This window comes from Pseudophryne corroboree, chromosome 9 (genome assembly GCF_028390025.1).
Source record: "Pseudophryne corroboree isolate aPseCor3 chromosome 9, aPseCor3.hap2, whole genome shotgun sequence".
Lineage (NCBI taxonomy): Eukaryota > Metazoa > Chordata > Amphibia > Anura > Myobatrachidae > Pseudophryne > Pseudophryne corroboree.
In genome coordinates this window covers 364,093,528-364,106,817 of record NC_086452.1, presented here as the reverse complement: position 1 = coordinate 364,106,817, position 13,290 = coordinate 364,093,528, and the positions used below count along the sequence as shown (strand labels likewise).

Here is a 13,290-nt window from a genome sequence, read left to right as displayed (position 1 = left end):
AACTTTTTTGAATCACAGCGCCCTAGAGTATCATAATTATTTTCACGGCACCCCAAGGTCAAAAGATTTTTATTGAGAAATTTAGAAAGAAATATTAAATTAAGTGAAATGTGTTTATACAGTATGTCATCCTTAGGTTCAATTGTGTGGTGAGTGACAAGATTTGCTTCTGTTTGTCCATATATTTTAATATTGACAGCCACCAAGGCACCCTTGCAAGTGCCCTGAGGCACCCCTGGGTGCCTAGGCACACAGTTTGAGAACCACTGGCTTAGGAGGTGAGGATACTTTTTCCCCGCTTATCAAAGGCAAAAAGGCTAAGTAACAAAGGCAGACCTGCCCACAAAGTCAAACTATTTGTTGAGAGAAATGAAAGCGTCTGTAATTTTTTATTCGGCCATTCAAGCATAGAGATGCTAAAAGGAAAGATGTGTTTATTTGGCCTTGGTTTGGAGGAGTTCTACGATAACATACTTTACAAATAAATTCACGGTCTCTCCACCATGACTAAAGTACATATAGCCAGAACTTTACTCCAGAGTCCCCAGACATTTTTAAATGGAGAGATGCTTGTTAATGAGATCTGTAATCATGTACGTACCACAAAATTAGGGATCGTTAGTCACTCCTGATTTGGTCTCCTAAGGCAGGCCCCCTCAGGTCATTAAATCTACTACTCACTGTTCCACATATTGTACGCTAATGTTTTTATTGATGTTATTCTGTTACCATAACATGTGAACTGTTTGTTTTTCATCTCTATTGTAATTTTAAATAAGTATTTTTTTTGTCTTTTTTTTCTCTACAAAAATTCATAATAAAACGTACCGCATTTAAATAAAATGGAAAGGAATGCCTTTATTAAGTGTTAAGTGAGCAGGTGAAGGCAAACCTGGTTGTTAAAGCAAAATTGTCAATTATAATAAGGTGACAGCAGCCATTAACATCAATAGTAGTGACGTATAACCTAATAAAATTATATAACTCTAACCGCCCCCTCCCACAGCCTAACTAAAAGCCTCACAATCACCTCGAGGATCCGTCGGCATTCTCAGTGTCGGCACTCCGGTGTTGGGATTTCATATATGTATTAGGTCAAAAAGTAATCCCACATTGTATGGCATTCTGCAATGCCCCCTATACACTCTGCGATCCGCCGCCGAGCTGCCCGATGGTGGATACGGCTGACGGGTGACCTGGCTGCGGGGGGGAAGGTGACAGGGGGAGTGAAGTTTCTTAACTCCCCCCGTCACCTGGCTCCATAGCAGTGCATGCTAATATGGACAAGATTGTCCATATTGGCCTGCATGCATAAGCGACCCGGCACCAACGATGAACGAGCGCGGGGCCGCGCATCTTTCATCGTTGGTGCCTACACACTGAACGATATGAACGAGTTCTTGTTCATTAATGAACGAGAACGTTCACATCTTTAAGGGAAATCTTTAAATGTGTAGGACCCTTAAGCTATGTCGGAGTATTGAGCTGCATACCCTTTCTGGTTTGCGTATGGGAAGGGGGGGATTCGGTGGGGTTGGTTGTGTGGCTCGTGAAAGTTGTGAATCTTTCCAAATCCACAACAACAGAATTGTGACTATATAAATTAATATTTGGGTTTTCACAAACAAAGGCCCTCATTCTGAGTTGTTCGCTCGCTAGCTGCTTTTAGCAGCATTGCATACGCTAGGCCGCCGCCCTCTGGGAGTGTATCTTAGCTTAGCAAAATAGCGAACGAAAGATTAGCAGAACTGCTTCTAAATAATTTGCTGCAGTTTCTGAGTAGCTCCAGACCTACTCCTAGACTGCGATCACCTCAGTCCGTTTAGTTCCCGGTTTGACGTCACAAACACGCCCTGCGTTCGGCCAGCCACTCCCCCGTTTCTCCAGCCACTCCTGCGTTTTTACCTGGCACGCCTGCGGTTTTTAGCACACTCCCTGAAAACGGCCAGTTTCCGCCCAGAAACACCCACTTCCTGTCAATCACACTACGATCACTTGAGCGATGAAAAAACGTATCTCGAGCTTGTGTAAATCTACAAAGTTTTGTGTGAAAGTACTTAGCGCATGTGCGCTGCGTACCATGCGCATTTTTGCCGTTTTTTTACTTAATTGCTGCACTGCGAAAATCGGCAGCGAGCGAACAACTCGGAATGACCACCAAAGTGTTTTCTAATGACAATATGTGATTGTTTCATTTAAACAGTATTGCATTTGAGTTAATACACACAAATAATACTGCATAAACTTCAGATCTGCTAGATATTCAAGTGTCATAGAATCCAATAAATTAAGTTTTGTTTTAAAACATGTTAAAATCAATGTGTTTAGAGTGTGTTAAACAGGTAAATATCACTATTACAGTGCATTCATGATATAATGGCAATTACTGTAACTACAAATGCGACTCAGATGCACCAGGAGACTGCACTCATTAATTTGACATACTGTATAACACTTGTGGACGACTGACTCGGTATACAAAGTCCTACAATGTTTTGTTGTGCTTCGTATACAGACTTGGTCACATACAGAGTTACAAGTGTTGCATATCAGCACAGTCTCCTGGTGCATATTCATCACGCTGTGACTAGGGCGCATTTTCGGGCGACATAAACGCCTGGAGTTAGCAAAGGTGCTCGAGACATGTTGACTCACTTGTGCATGGCATATTCAGGCTAGGTGTATGAGGACGCTTGTACCTTCCAGTTAAATATGGAGCATCATGATCAACTGTAGAAGTGCCCAAGTTTGTTTTGAGTTTATGTAGACTTCAGAGGTAATGCTTTTGCTTGATTACATTTCTTATGTAAAGTAAAAGTCACAGTATGTTATGAATTGTGCACAGTGTCTCCCCAGTGAATTCAGAGAAAAGGATTTAATTCAAGTATGAAAAACTTGTTTGATTATCATCCTGCGAGCACGCTGGTTCTTGGGGATGAGTAAAAGCTGTTTCTGTGGGTGGGTATGCATCGAAGTTGTGGTGCAAAGCATCTTCCATCCAAAGTAAGCCTCTCCGGATGCACCTTGGCCCTGTGTGGAGTTTGTATATTCTCCCTGTGTTTGCGTGGGTTCCCACAATACAATAATATACTGGTAGGTAACCTAGTGTGTAAGTGTGCATATACAGATGTTTCATCATGTATCTTTGCTGCAGGCACGCCTAGTCACGCGAGAATCTTGTAGCTTCTGGTGTCTTTTTTGCCAAAATTGTGTCTTAGTCGCAAAACAATGTTACTAGGATGCACACGGAGACTGTGCTGATTAATTTTATATGACACTTGTATATCTGTGTGCGACTAAGTCTCTGAATCTGTATAAAGTGCTACAATATAGCAGCTACAGCTTTATCCAATAAAGTTCTGTTCTGTTCTGCTCTGTGTACAGTCTCAGTCACACAAATACATGTGTCCTATATCAAATTAATTAACCAAGTCTCCTTGTGCATCGTGGTGCGTTTGGACTTTAGTAGAGTTGCACAGGACCTGGCGGCTCGCTCATGGCAGATGAGGACACATCTGTACATGTGTTTAGGGCAGACTAGATGTGCAGAGTTGTTCTTATCTGCTGTCAAATTCTATATTTCCTTATTTAAATAGTCTGAGGACCACCATTGCAGCTCAGCCAGATCATCATGCCATTCCGCCTAAGAAGTGCTGCCTGAACAGGGAAAGTGATCCTTCACATGGTCAGGAACTAGTTTCCCCACTCCATCATAAGTCTTCTAGCACTAGTTTGACATAGGGGACTAAAGCTCAAATCCTAATAAAATAGGTCTTCAGAATACTGACAACATCCAGCAATTAAGGGGTCCCTCCCTGTGCATCTCTAATAGTTTATGTATGCCTGAAACACTGCTCTCCGTTCCACCACGATAATCAGGAGCTTTGACTCTTATGCTGATGACTGTTATTACAATTATTGGGGGTAGAAAACAAATATTTCAATTCCAAAATACAGACCTAAATATTTTTTATTTCCTTTAAGGATTCCACACCTGTTTCACCTCCCCTTCCTCCTGTTGATCCATCCACATTCCTCAGTTTTCCTTCTCCTGAAAAGCTCCTGCGGATGGGGTCCAGACGTTCTGCAATTGTAGCTCAGGTAATCCGCATTATGTGCGTACTCCACCTTACCTGCAGAAAGTAAAATCACAGATATTAAGTTTGAGTTATAAAGTTCTCACCAGGGCTAAGAACATATGTGCAAATGTATTACGCACTACCATAAAATAATAACGTATTTACAGCTATCATAAAATAATAAAGTATTTACAGATGTCAAATCTTGTATATATTTAATTATGATATGAAATAAGCATACTGATGTATTGGGTAAGAAACGAGATTTGTTTTCAGATATCTATACCCATTTACCCCTAGTATGTGTTCAGTCAGTGTAGAAATGTAAAAAAAAAAACATAAAAAGACATTTGTTATTTGTGCTTTTTAAAATTGCCTTAAAAATGACCTAAATAATTGATCAAGTTTATTCACACTTTAATCCACAATGAGAGAAACTGGATTTTGTGTCCTCATGTTCACTAGTTTGATCATTGTAGAAATGAATTCCTAAACAATATTTTCTCCTAATCTATGGGAGGAGGGGTGAGGGGGTACTTGGGGTATAGATGTGCTGCACTGGAGCTTGGGCACTAAAACAGGCTTTAATTGTCCTCTGTTCTTAGGTACAGATTCATGTTAATGGTAACCTATTATTAAACACTTGTCTTTGGTTTTAGACTGATGTTGCAGATACTGATAAGGTAGTCCAGGCTTTTGTCCAGATTTCCTCGGTGTACAGAGATGACCAAGCGGTGAAAACAGCAGTAGAAGAAACCATCGGTATGAAGCTGCTAGTTATTAATCAGCACTTCCGTTTTAATTTTATTTTTCCTCTTCATGCCTGATTTCCCTATCTCCTCTCTTTCTTTTCAGATGGGTTAATGGAAAAGGCATTTGGCAGCTCAATTTTCCAGCCAGACATGTTTGTCACCAGTTTATTAGTGCGTATGGGACTTCTAAAGGTATTGCAGTTTCCTTTCAATTAATTTGGGAAATTTTTGGTACATACAGTATGTACGTATATACTTATATGGTGCTGGCTTTTGTGTGTAAGCGTCTGCTGAGTGTAGCAGCTTCACTGGTAATAGACCTGTGACGCCAGAATAGTAACAACATTTGCCTGACTGTGGGGAAGAGACCTGCCATGGAGATCTTTCTCTGTGTCCCCCGCCTGATAAATCTTGTGTAAAGGTGCCCATACACTAGACGACATGTAAACAATACATTCTCGTTAGCGATTTCCCTTGAACTCCCCTGGAAGCTCTCAGGCAGTCCTGGGCAAACAGTGTAGTACAATACGCATAAAATATATCTTAGGATCTGGGAGTGGCTACATCTAGGAGCATGCTGTCGCCGACGATAGCTTCAGATACCAGCTTCCAAGCAATCCTTTACTAGGTGGGTTACTTTGTCAGGCTTACAGCTGGAGCCACTTTTTTACTGGAAAAGAACACTACAGTGTATATGGTTGTAAAACTCAGAAGGCTGCTACATCCTGGTCTTACGCAACATTGAATTCCCCTACGTGACTGCCAGACCGATCATGGTCAGCAAGGAGAGCATCCTCTGAACAATTGGACTAGGGCTCATAAGTAAGCATTACAGTCATCCATTTTGGGTTAAAAACCACTAGGACATCCCAGCTCCCTCCACATGACGCACGCTACTGGCTATGCCAAAGGGCTCCTTATGCCCCTTTATAAGGCATAGGTGCCACTGCCATAGAGTTGTGGCACAATAGTGACCACCCCTGAGAAGCAAGTGAGCTCATAGCAGACAATCTTGAGTAACTTGAGAACAGAAATAGGTGATAGTTAAAGAAAAGAGGATTTTGGTACTTACCGATAAATCCATTTCTCTGAATCCACTCAGGGACTCTGGAGATCTAGACAGCTGGGGTGTGAAGGATGCAGACCGGAGGTAGCACATTGTAATACAAAAAATTATGCACAGCTGGCTCCTCTCCCTTCACTCCCCCCCCCCCCCCCCAATTCCTCCAGTTTTAAAAATTGACGGAGAGAAGAGTGAACATGAACGATCAAGAACCAACCATACCAACACGTCAAACAGCAACCAAGAACTATTGACTCAATAACAAAATGGTTTGAACTAAATTTGACAAGAACGTGCAGGCTAACAGCACCGAGGCGGGCGTCCAGTGTTTCCCTGTGTGGATTTAGAGAAGTGGATTTATCGGTAAGTACCAAAATCCTCTTTTCTCTTTCATCCACTAGGGGACACTAGACAGCTGGGGACGTCCCAAAGATACTCCCATGGGTGGGAGTGCTGTCCGAAGCCTGAAGAACCAAACATCCAAAACTTTCATCTCTCGATGCACACATATTAAACTGGTAAAAACCAGTGAACGTGTGTGCTGATGACCACGGTGCAGCTCTGCAAAGTTGGGTAGTGGAAGCTCCTCTAGCCGCAGCCCATGAAGCACCCACTGATCTGGTGATATGAGCACCTACCCGAAAGGGAACTCTCTTACCACAAGAAATATATGCTTGTTTGATGGTTAGTCGTATCCATGTGGCCAAGGTTTGTTTTGAAGCTGGCCAACCCCTGCTGGGGCCATCATACAGTACAAACAAAGCGTCAGACTTCCTAATAGAATTTGTAGCCTGCACGTAGACCCATAACGCTCTGACTACATCCAAGGACAATTCACCCTTTGCCAATCCTTGGAAGGAGGGGACCACAATCTGCTTGTTTATGTGGTAACCTGAACCACCTTAGGTAAAAACTCAGCTTTTGTACGAAGCTCCACTCTGTCTTCATGAAAAACTAGGAAAGGACTTTCTCTTTCATCCACTAAGGGACACTGGAGTCCTATACAGTAGGGGTGTGAAGCTTGCAACCGGAGGTGTGGCACAATCTAAAATTAGCATGACAGGGCATCTAACTCTGAGACGCTTCTTGCTGATGCTAAAGCTGGGAGCAGGACTGCTTTCCAGCTCATATATTTGAGATCTGCCCTTTCGAAATGCTCGAAAACTGTCGGTCTCAAAAATACGAGCACTAAATTTAGATCCCATGGGTCCGTGGGAGGCGAATAGGTGATTGTATTCTCAACACACCCTGTAAAAATGTCTGGACCGCCTGTACGGACGCCAGACGTTGCTGGAAAAGGATTGAGAGGGACAAAACCTGTACCTTCAAGGATCCTAATCTCAAACCCCCATCCAAACCATTCTGAGAAACTTCGACAGTCTAGTAAGGCAGAACTCGCTGGAATTCCAACCCTTAGGTTGGCACCAGTCCATGTACTTCTTCCAGATTCTATAGTAATGTGTCGCAGTGACTGGCTTCCTTGCAGCTAACATGGTCGGGATAACTGATTTCGGGGATACCGGTCTCTTAGTATCCTGGTCTCAAGAACCACGCCGTCAAACGTAGACTGTTCAGATCTGGGTGAAGGAATGGGCCTTGTGACAACAGGTCCTCTCTCTGTGGCAGTTTCTAAGGATCTTCCGGCAGAAGTCCTCTCAGGTCTGAGTACCAACTTCTGCGAGGCCAGTCCGATGCTATTAAAATCACCCATGCCCCTTCTCGTTTCACCTTCTTCAACACTCTTGGTAAATGGGAAACGGCGGAAAGATGTACACCAGTTCGTATGTCCAAGGAATCGCCAGCGCGTCCACCACCTCTGCTGCTGGATCCCGTGTTATGGCAACATATCTTGGCAGCTGATGGTTGTTCCGAGAGGCCATTAGGTCTATCTATGGTAGGCCCCACCGTCCTACCACTGCCTTGAATACCTGTGGGTGTAGACACCACTCCCCTGGATGCATATCCTGACGACTGAGGTAGTCTGCTTCCCAGTATTCCAGTCCTGGAATGAAAACTGCCGACAGGATTATGCTGCGCTTTTCTGTCCAAGACAGAATCTTTGTGGCCTCTTTTAAAGCCTTGCAGCTTCTTGTTCCTTGCTGACAGTTTATGTATGCTGTCGCCGTCACATTGTCCAACTGCACTCTCGCATGTTGAGCCCATAAAAGGTCTTCCACCAGAAGTTACTATGTTACTATGTTACTATGCCCGCCCCCTGAGCAATCGGATTCAGCTGAAAAGGTCTGGAATGTAGTCTGCCATATTGGATCGATTAGAAGGATGCTACAGTCTTTCCTAGAAGCCGTATACAAAGATGCAGAGAGACCGTCTGGTTCTGTAGAACCTGACGTACCATCTCCTTGATGTCTTGAATCTTGTATTCTGGGAGAAACACCTTCAGTTGTATAGTATCTAAAATAAGACCCGGAAATTTAATCCTCTGCGTCGGTTGCAGATTGGATTTTTTGAAATTCATGATCCAGCCGTGTCGAATCAGAAACTGATGAGTGATCTCAGCATCCCGGATCAACTGGTCCTGAGAGGGAGCTTTGATAAGAAGGTCGTCCAGATACGGTATTATTGTTGCCCCAAATGATCTCAATTTCGCTACCATGACTACCATGACTGCCATGATCTTTGTGAAGACTCTAGGGGCTGATGATAGGCAGAATGGTAGAGCTCTGAACTGGTAATGAGACTTGCCCACTGCAAACTGTAAATAGGCTTGGTGTGGGGTCCAAATTGGGACATGGAGGTACGCTCCCTTTATGTCCATGGACACCATGAACTCTCATTGCTCCAGTCCCGCAATAACTGACTGTATTGGTTCCATCTTGAATCTGTAAACCGTCAGGAATTGATTTAACACGTTTTAAATTTAGGATTGGTCTGATAGACCCATCCTGTTTTGGCACTACAAAAAAAATTGAATAACATCCCGTTCCTTTTTGAGAAGTCGGGACAGGCATAATTACTTCCTTCTGAAGTAACTTTTGAATAGCCTTGTCTAAAGCCCTCGCTTTTTGAGGGCACCGATGAAGGCCTGTCGTAAAGCGCTGTGAGGTCGGTTCAAAAATTCTATTTTGTATCCCTGTGTAATAATATTGGTGATCCAGACTCCTGGTGAGGTTTCGGCACAGGTGTCCTGAAACCTTTCTAGCCATGCGCCCACCATAGGAGACCCAAGGTGAGCTGGGAGACCATCATGCCATGGTCTTGTCAACCGGTTTAGGGTCCTGTTCTCAGGCTGTGGACTGAGAACAACCTCTACCTCTGTTTCCACGAGCTTGACCGCCAAAACCTCTTCCTAATGCTCGAAATGATTGACCCAATTGAATTGAACACCGGACCAGAGTAATTTCTTCTCACCGGTGGCGTAGTTCTAGGATACGTGGTAGGCAGAAAAGTAGATTTTCCAGCTGTTGCTTGTGAAATCCACTTGTCTAATTTAGGACCAAATAAAGCCTCCCCTACAAAGGGGATCGCCTCCACTGCCTTCTTGGAATCCGAATCCACTTGCCATTCCCTCAGCCAAAGAATTCTTCTGGCCGATATAGCCGAAGCCGTGATGCTATCCTGCTAGCATCCTTTGTAGCTTGGCAAATGTATGTGGCCGACTCCCGGATATTCTCCGCTAGTCGAACTATTTCTTCCTAGCTGTTATCTACCGCCACTGCCTGAACAATTTGACCAGCCTTATTTACCCAAGCACTCATAATAGTAGGTCTCTGTGATGCACCTGCAGCCACAAAAATAAATTTAAGTGCCGTATACAACTTACGATCTGACCCATCCTTTAGTGTAGTCACATTTGGTATAGGTAAGATTGTCTTCTTTGACAGTCTAGCTAGGAAAGCGTCCACAATCAGCGAGACGTCCCACTTAGACATGACACCTTTGGGCAGTGGGTAATTAGCCGTGAACTTTTTGGGAATTTAAAAGCGTCTATCTGGCTGCTTCCATGCCTCTCCCATATGATCCTGGAGAGTCTGAGGAATCGGAAAAACTGCTGTTTGCGTTTTCTGAGACTCAAATAGATCAAACACCCCAGGTTCCTTAACCTCTTTTTCCTTGAAGTTAAGTACCTGTTTACCGCTTCAATAAGGGATTCTAGCCCTTTGACCTCCGTATCCTCCTCCTGAGGACTGACATCAATTAACGCCTCTACTGACTCTCCCTCCTCTTCATGAACAGAACCCATTTCAGAGCCTTAAGGGTTTGTTTGGGTAAGGGGGCCCATACACCTGTGAAAATTGCTGCATGTCCCCAACCAGTGACACCTGGGTCAGGGGATCGAGGAAATCCAACATGTTGGATTCCTCAATTTGCCGATCCCAACCAAAAAATGATCAGGATTGGCAAATCAAGGGTTTCTCCTTCCTCTGTAGGGGACACAGGATAGCACTGGGGTAGTCTGTTGATTTGGAGTCTGGGCACTAAATAGTTAATATTTCTCTCATAGCAGCCCAGGCTTCTTATCCCATATACCCCAGCCACAGGTGGCCATCTCCCCTGAGCGCACGCTCCCTCTCAGCAGGTAGCCCACAACATGGTTGTGGAATTGCCCTGATTGCTTTGCAGAATGTTGATCATCGATGGCCACCGATTGGCAGTTTTGATCATCGAGTCAGGGAATTGTTAGGAATAAGTAGAAGTAGGAGATACTGTAAAATGGACCTACCTTCATTGTTACTTTTCTTTTGTTGCAGAGTGAGGAGAAGATTAAAGCCATTCCACACTTGTATGGACCATTAATGACTTTGAATCATGTAGTACAACAGGATTACTTTCAGAAATCTCTTGCTCCTATTCTTCTGGCTTTCATTTCTAAGTAAGTGTATAAAACTAAGTTGTCTTGCTGAAGTGTGATATGTAAATTCTCCTTGGAGCTTCCACTGCAGGTTTTTGAAGTATAAATGGAAAAGTCCATCATCGTCGTTAATTACTATTATTTTCATAAAATCTGTGTGTTTCTCTCTGCAGGCCCAATCGTGCGTTGGAATCTCAGCCCCATCCTCGGCACACCCTCCTACAAACGCTGCATAAATTGTAACCTTCCCAGCATACCTTGGACGATGATTAAATTTGAAATGCCTGACCCACAGGAAGGAAATCGTTACAAGAACTTTTATCGGAGAACCCAGACTGTAGCCTGGGGGTAAATCTCCTGCTCTTATCCACAGCCCTTTTTCCAGTCTGTTTGTTTACATTTGATGAGGGTTGTACCCTTTCTCTGGCTGACCCTGTTAACTTGGTTTGGATCTCAGGAAAATAAAAATAAAAAACCTAGAATTGGACAATTACAGTATACACATCCCTATGATGCCATGTGTCACAATAATAAATATACGTTACTCTATTTCCTGTTAATAGGATTCATTTTAACTTCCTGTAAAAAAAAGTTTGGTAATTATTTGGATGATAAATAGGCTTGAATACTAAGTGGATTTATTTGTTGCATGTCTACAACTGTAATGCATTCTAGTGGTGAGTTATACGCGTTGCTGGTGTGTACTGCTGTGTATATATATTAAAGAAAAAGAAGGGTTTTATATGATCACTATCAGAGAACAGCTCAAAACTACACTCTGCTGAAACACAGGAGCCGCTGGTTATTAGTGTCCCTGCAACATACATAAAAGAAATAATTGGTTTTGAAAGCTTATTTTTTATTGTATACATGTTCTCATGGTGTACGTAAGCATTTAATTTAATCTAATTTCTGCTTGTTACAGAAAACGGTGAAGTTTCTCTATGAAGCGTGTCGCCTTTAATCTCAAGGGACACAGAGTGCTTCTTTATTTGTACATACTTAAACTTTTTTTATTTTATTTTTTCATTGCACAATTCTTTACTCCATAGTGCTTACACTTTAGTGTATTTTTCCCTTTGACAATGTAAAAAACTAAGCAAAGGCATTACTTTGTGACTTGGGAGTATGTAACTAATCAAGATGTATATTGCTGTATTTTTTTTATTTAAACCACACTATAAAGTTGAACACAACATTTAATGTAGAAAATTTAGACTTTTGCTGTATTTTTATTTAACCCACACCAGGAACTTGCATGAAATAACACAAGGATTTAAAATAGGATAAATAAATAATCTGCAATCCATGCACCATTCTGCTTGTAAGAGTCTTCTCCAGGTTGGTTAACTTTATATTTTTTTAACTTCTCCTAACTTCAATGATGGAAGCAGTTTTGTGGTCTAAAAAAATAAAAAATCATAATCTGCCTATAAGTTCACTAGGAACTAGTGACATCATTAAGACACCTGCCAATTTCTAATGCATTAATAAAAATTGTGTTATGGATATAGTTTCAGCCCATCTAATGGCTTAATTCCATCTGGTATTGGCAAATTGGCCACCCTATAAAGGTTATGAAGAGGAATAGCGGATATCCAGATTTTGAACCGTAGAAAAAGCTGTTGGCTCAGCAACTGAACTTGTAGTACAAGAATCTACTAGAGCCTGTGTTGCAACCATGACATGTGATGCATGTGTATATGCTTTCATATTGCTCTAATATATGTTTGGGTACAGCGTACCACTTAAAGTAACCACGTAAAGTTATTTTACAGTCAAGTCAATGTGTAGTATATAAGGAATGTGGATACTTTACCTAAAAGTAATGTCAAGGTTCTTTGCTGATTCAATAAACAACAGATTTCCATAAGAATATTTGAGTTGTTTTTATTGGTTTAGCAGATTCCTTATCTGCTCAGAAGTTAAGCCATGCCTCCCAACATGACCCTCTCCAGGAGTAACATAATGCTCTGCCCCTGGACTTCCCTCTTAATTTATGATTGCCATCACCTTGGGTGAAACACCTTGCTTATCCATTAACCTATTAAAAACAGCCACCGGCAATCATAAATTAAGAGGAAAGTCCAGGAACAGAGCATTTTGTTCCTCCCGTAGAGGGTCATGTTGGGAGATAAGGTTAAGCCATTGTAACAAAATAGTTAAAAATGTGTTTTTCTCAAGGCTTTAAATCACATGGTTGTCACACCTGGCCTGACGATTCTCCAGATAACTCAATCTGAAAATGGCCACCAGTGACTCAATGGTTACCTCAGCACATGCTGTTAATGAAACCTGGTAACTGCCACCAGCAAAAGTTCCTTTATTAATACTAGACTAGGGCCCAGATTTATTAAGCCCTGGTGAGTGATAAATAGCATTGTGCTAAAGTACAACCAATGAGCTCCTAACTGTCCTATTTCGAACACAGTCTGCAACATGGAAGTTAGGAGCTGATTGGCTGGTAAAGTGCATCCGGAAAGTATTCACAGCGCTTCACTTTTTCCACATTTTGTTATGTTACAGCCTTATTCCAAACTGGAATAAATTCATTTTCTCTTCCGTCTTAGAGGATGCTGGGGTCCA

At 42.3% G+C, this 13,290-nt stretch overlaps 1 protein-coding gene across 3 annotated transcripts in view; it reads left to right on the top strand.

Moving 5' to 3' along the window:
* RANGAP1 (Ran GTPase activating protein 1) overlaps positions 1 to 12,580 on the top strand; it is a 198,073-nt gene extending 185,493 nt beyond the window's left edge. For all 3 annotated transcript variants that reach the window (XM_063940734.1, XM_063940733.1, XM_063940732.1), the window contains 5 exons: positions 3,985 to 4,101; positions 4,739 to 4,841; positions 4,935 to 5,023; positions 10,604 to 10,725; positions 10,878 to 12,580. In XM_063940734.1, coding sequence (XP_063796804.1) covers positions 3,985 to 4,101; positions 4,739 to 4,841; positions 4,935 to 5,023; positions 10,604 to 10,725; positions 10,878 to 10,947 — 501 coding nt within the window. In that variant the 3' untranslated portion in view covers positions 10,948 to 12,580. The remainder of the gene's footprint in view (positions 1 to 3,984; positions 4,102 to 4,738; positions 4,842 to 4,934; positions 5,024 to 10,603; positions 10,726 to 10,877) is intronic.
* Positions 12,581 to 13,290: the final 710 nt, after the last annotated feature.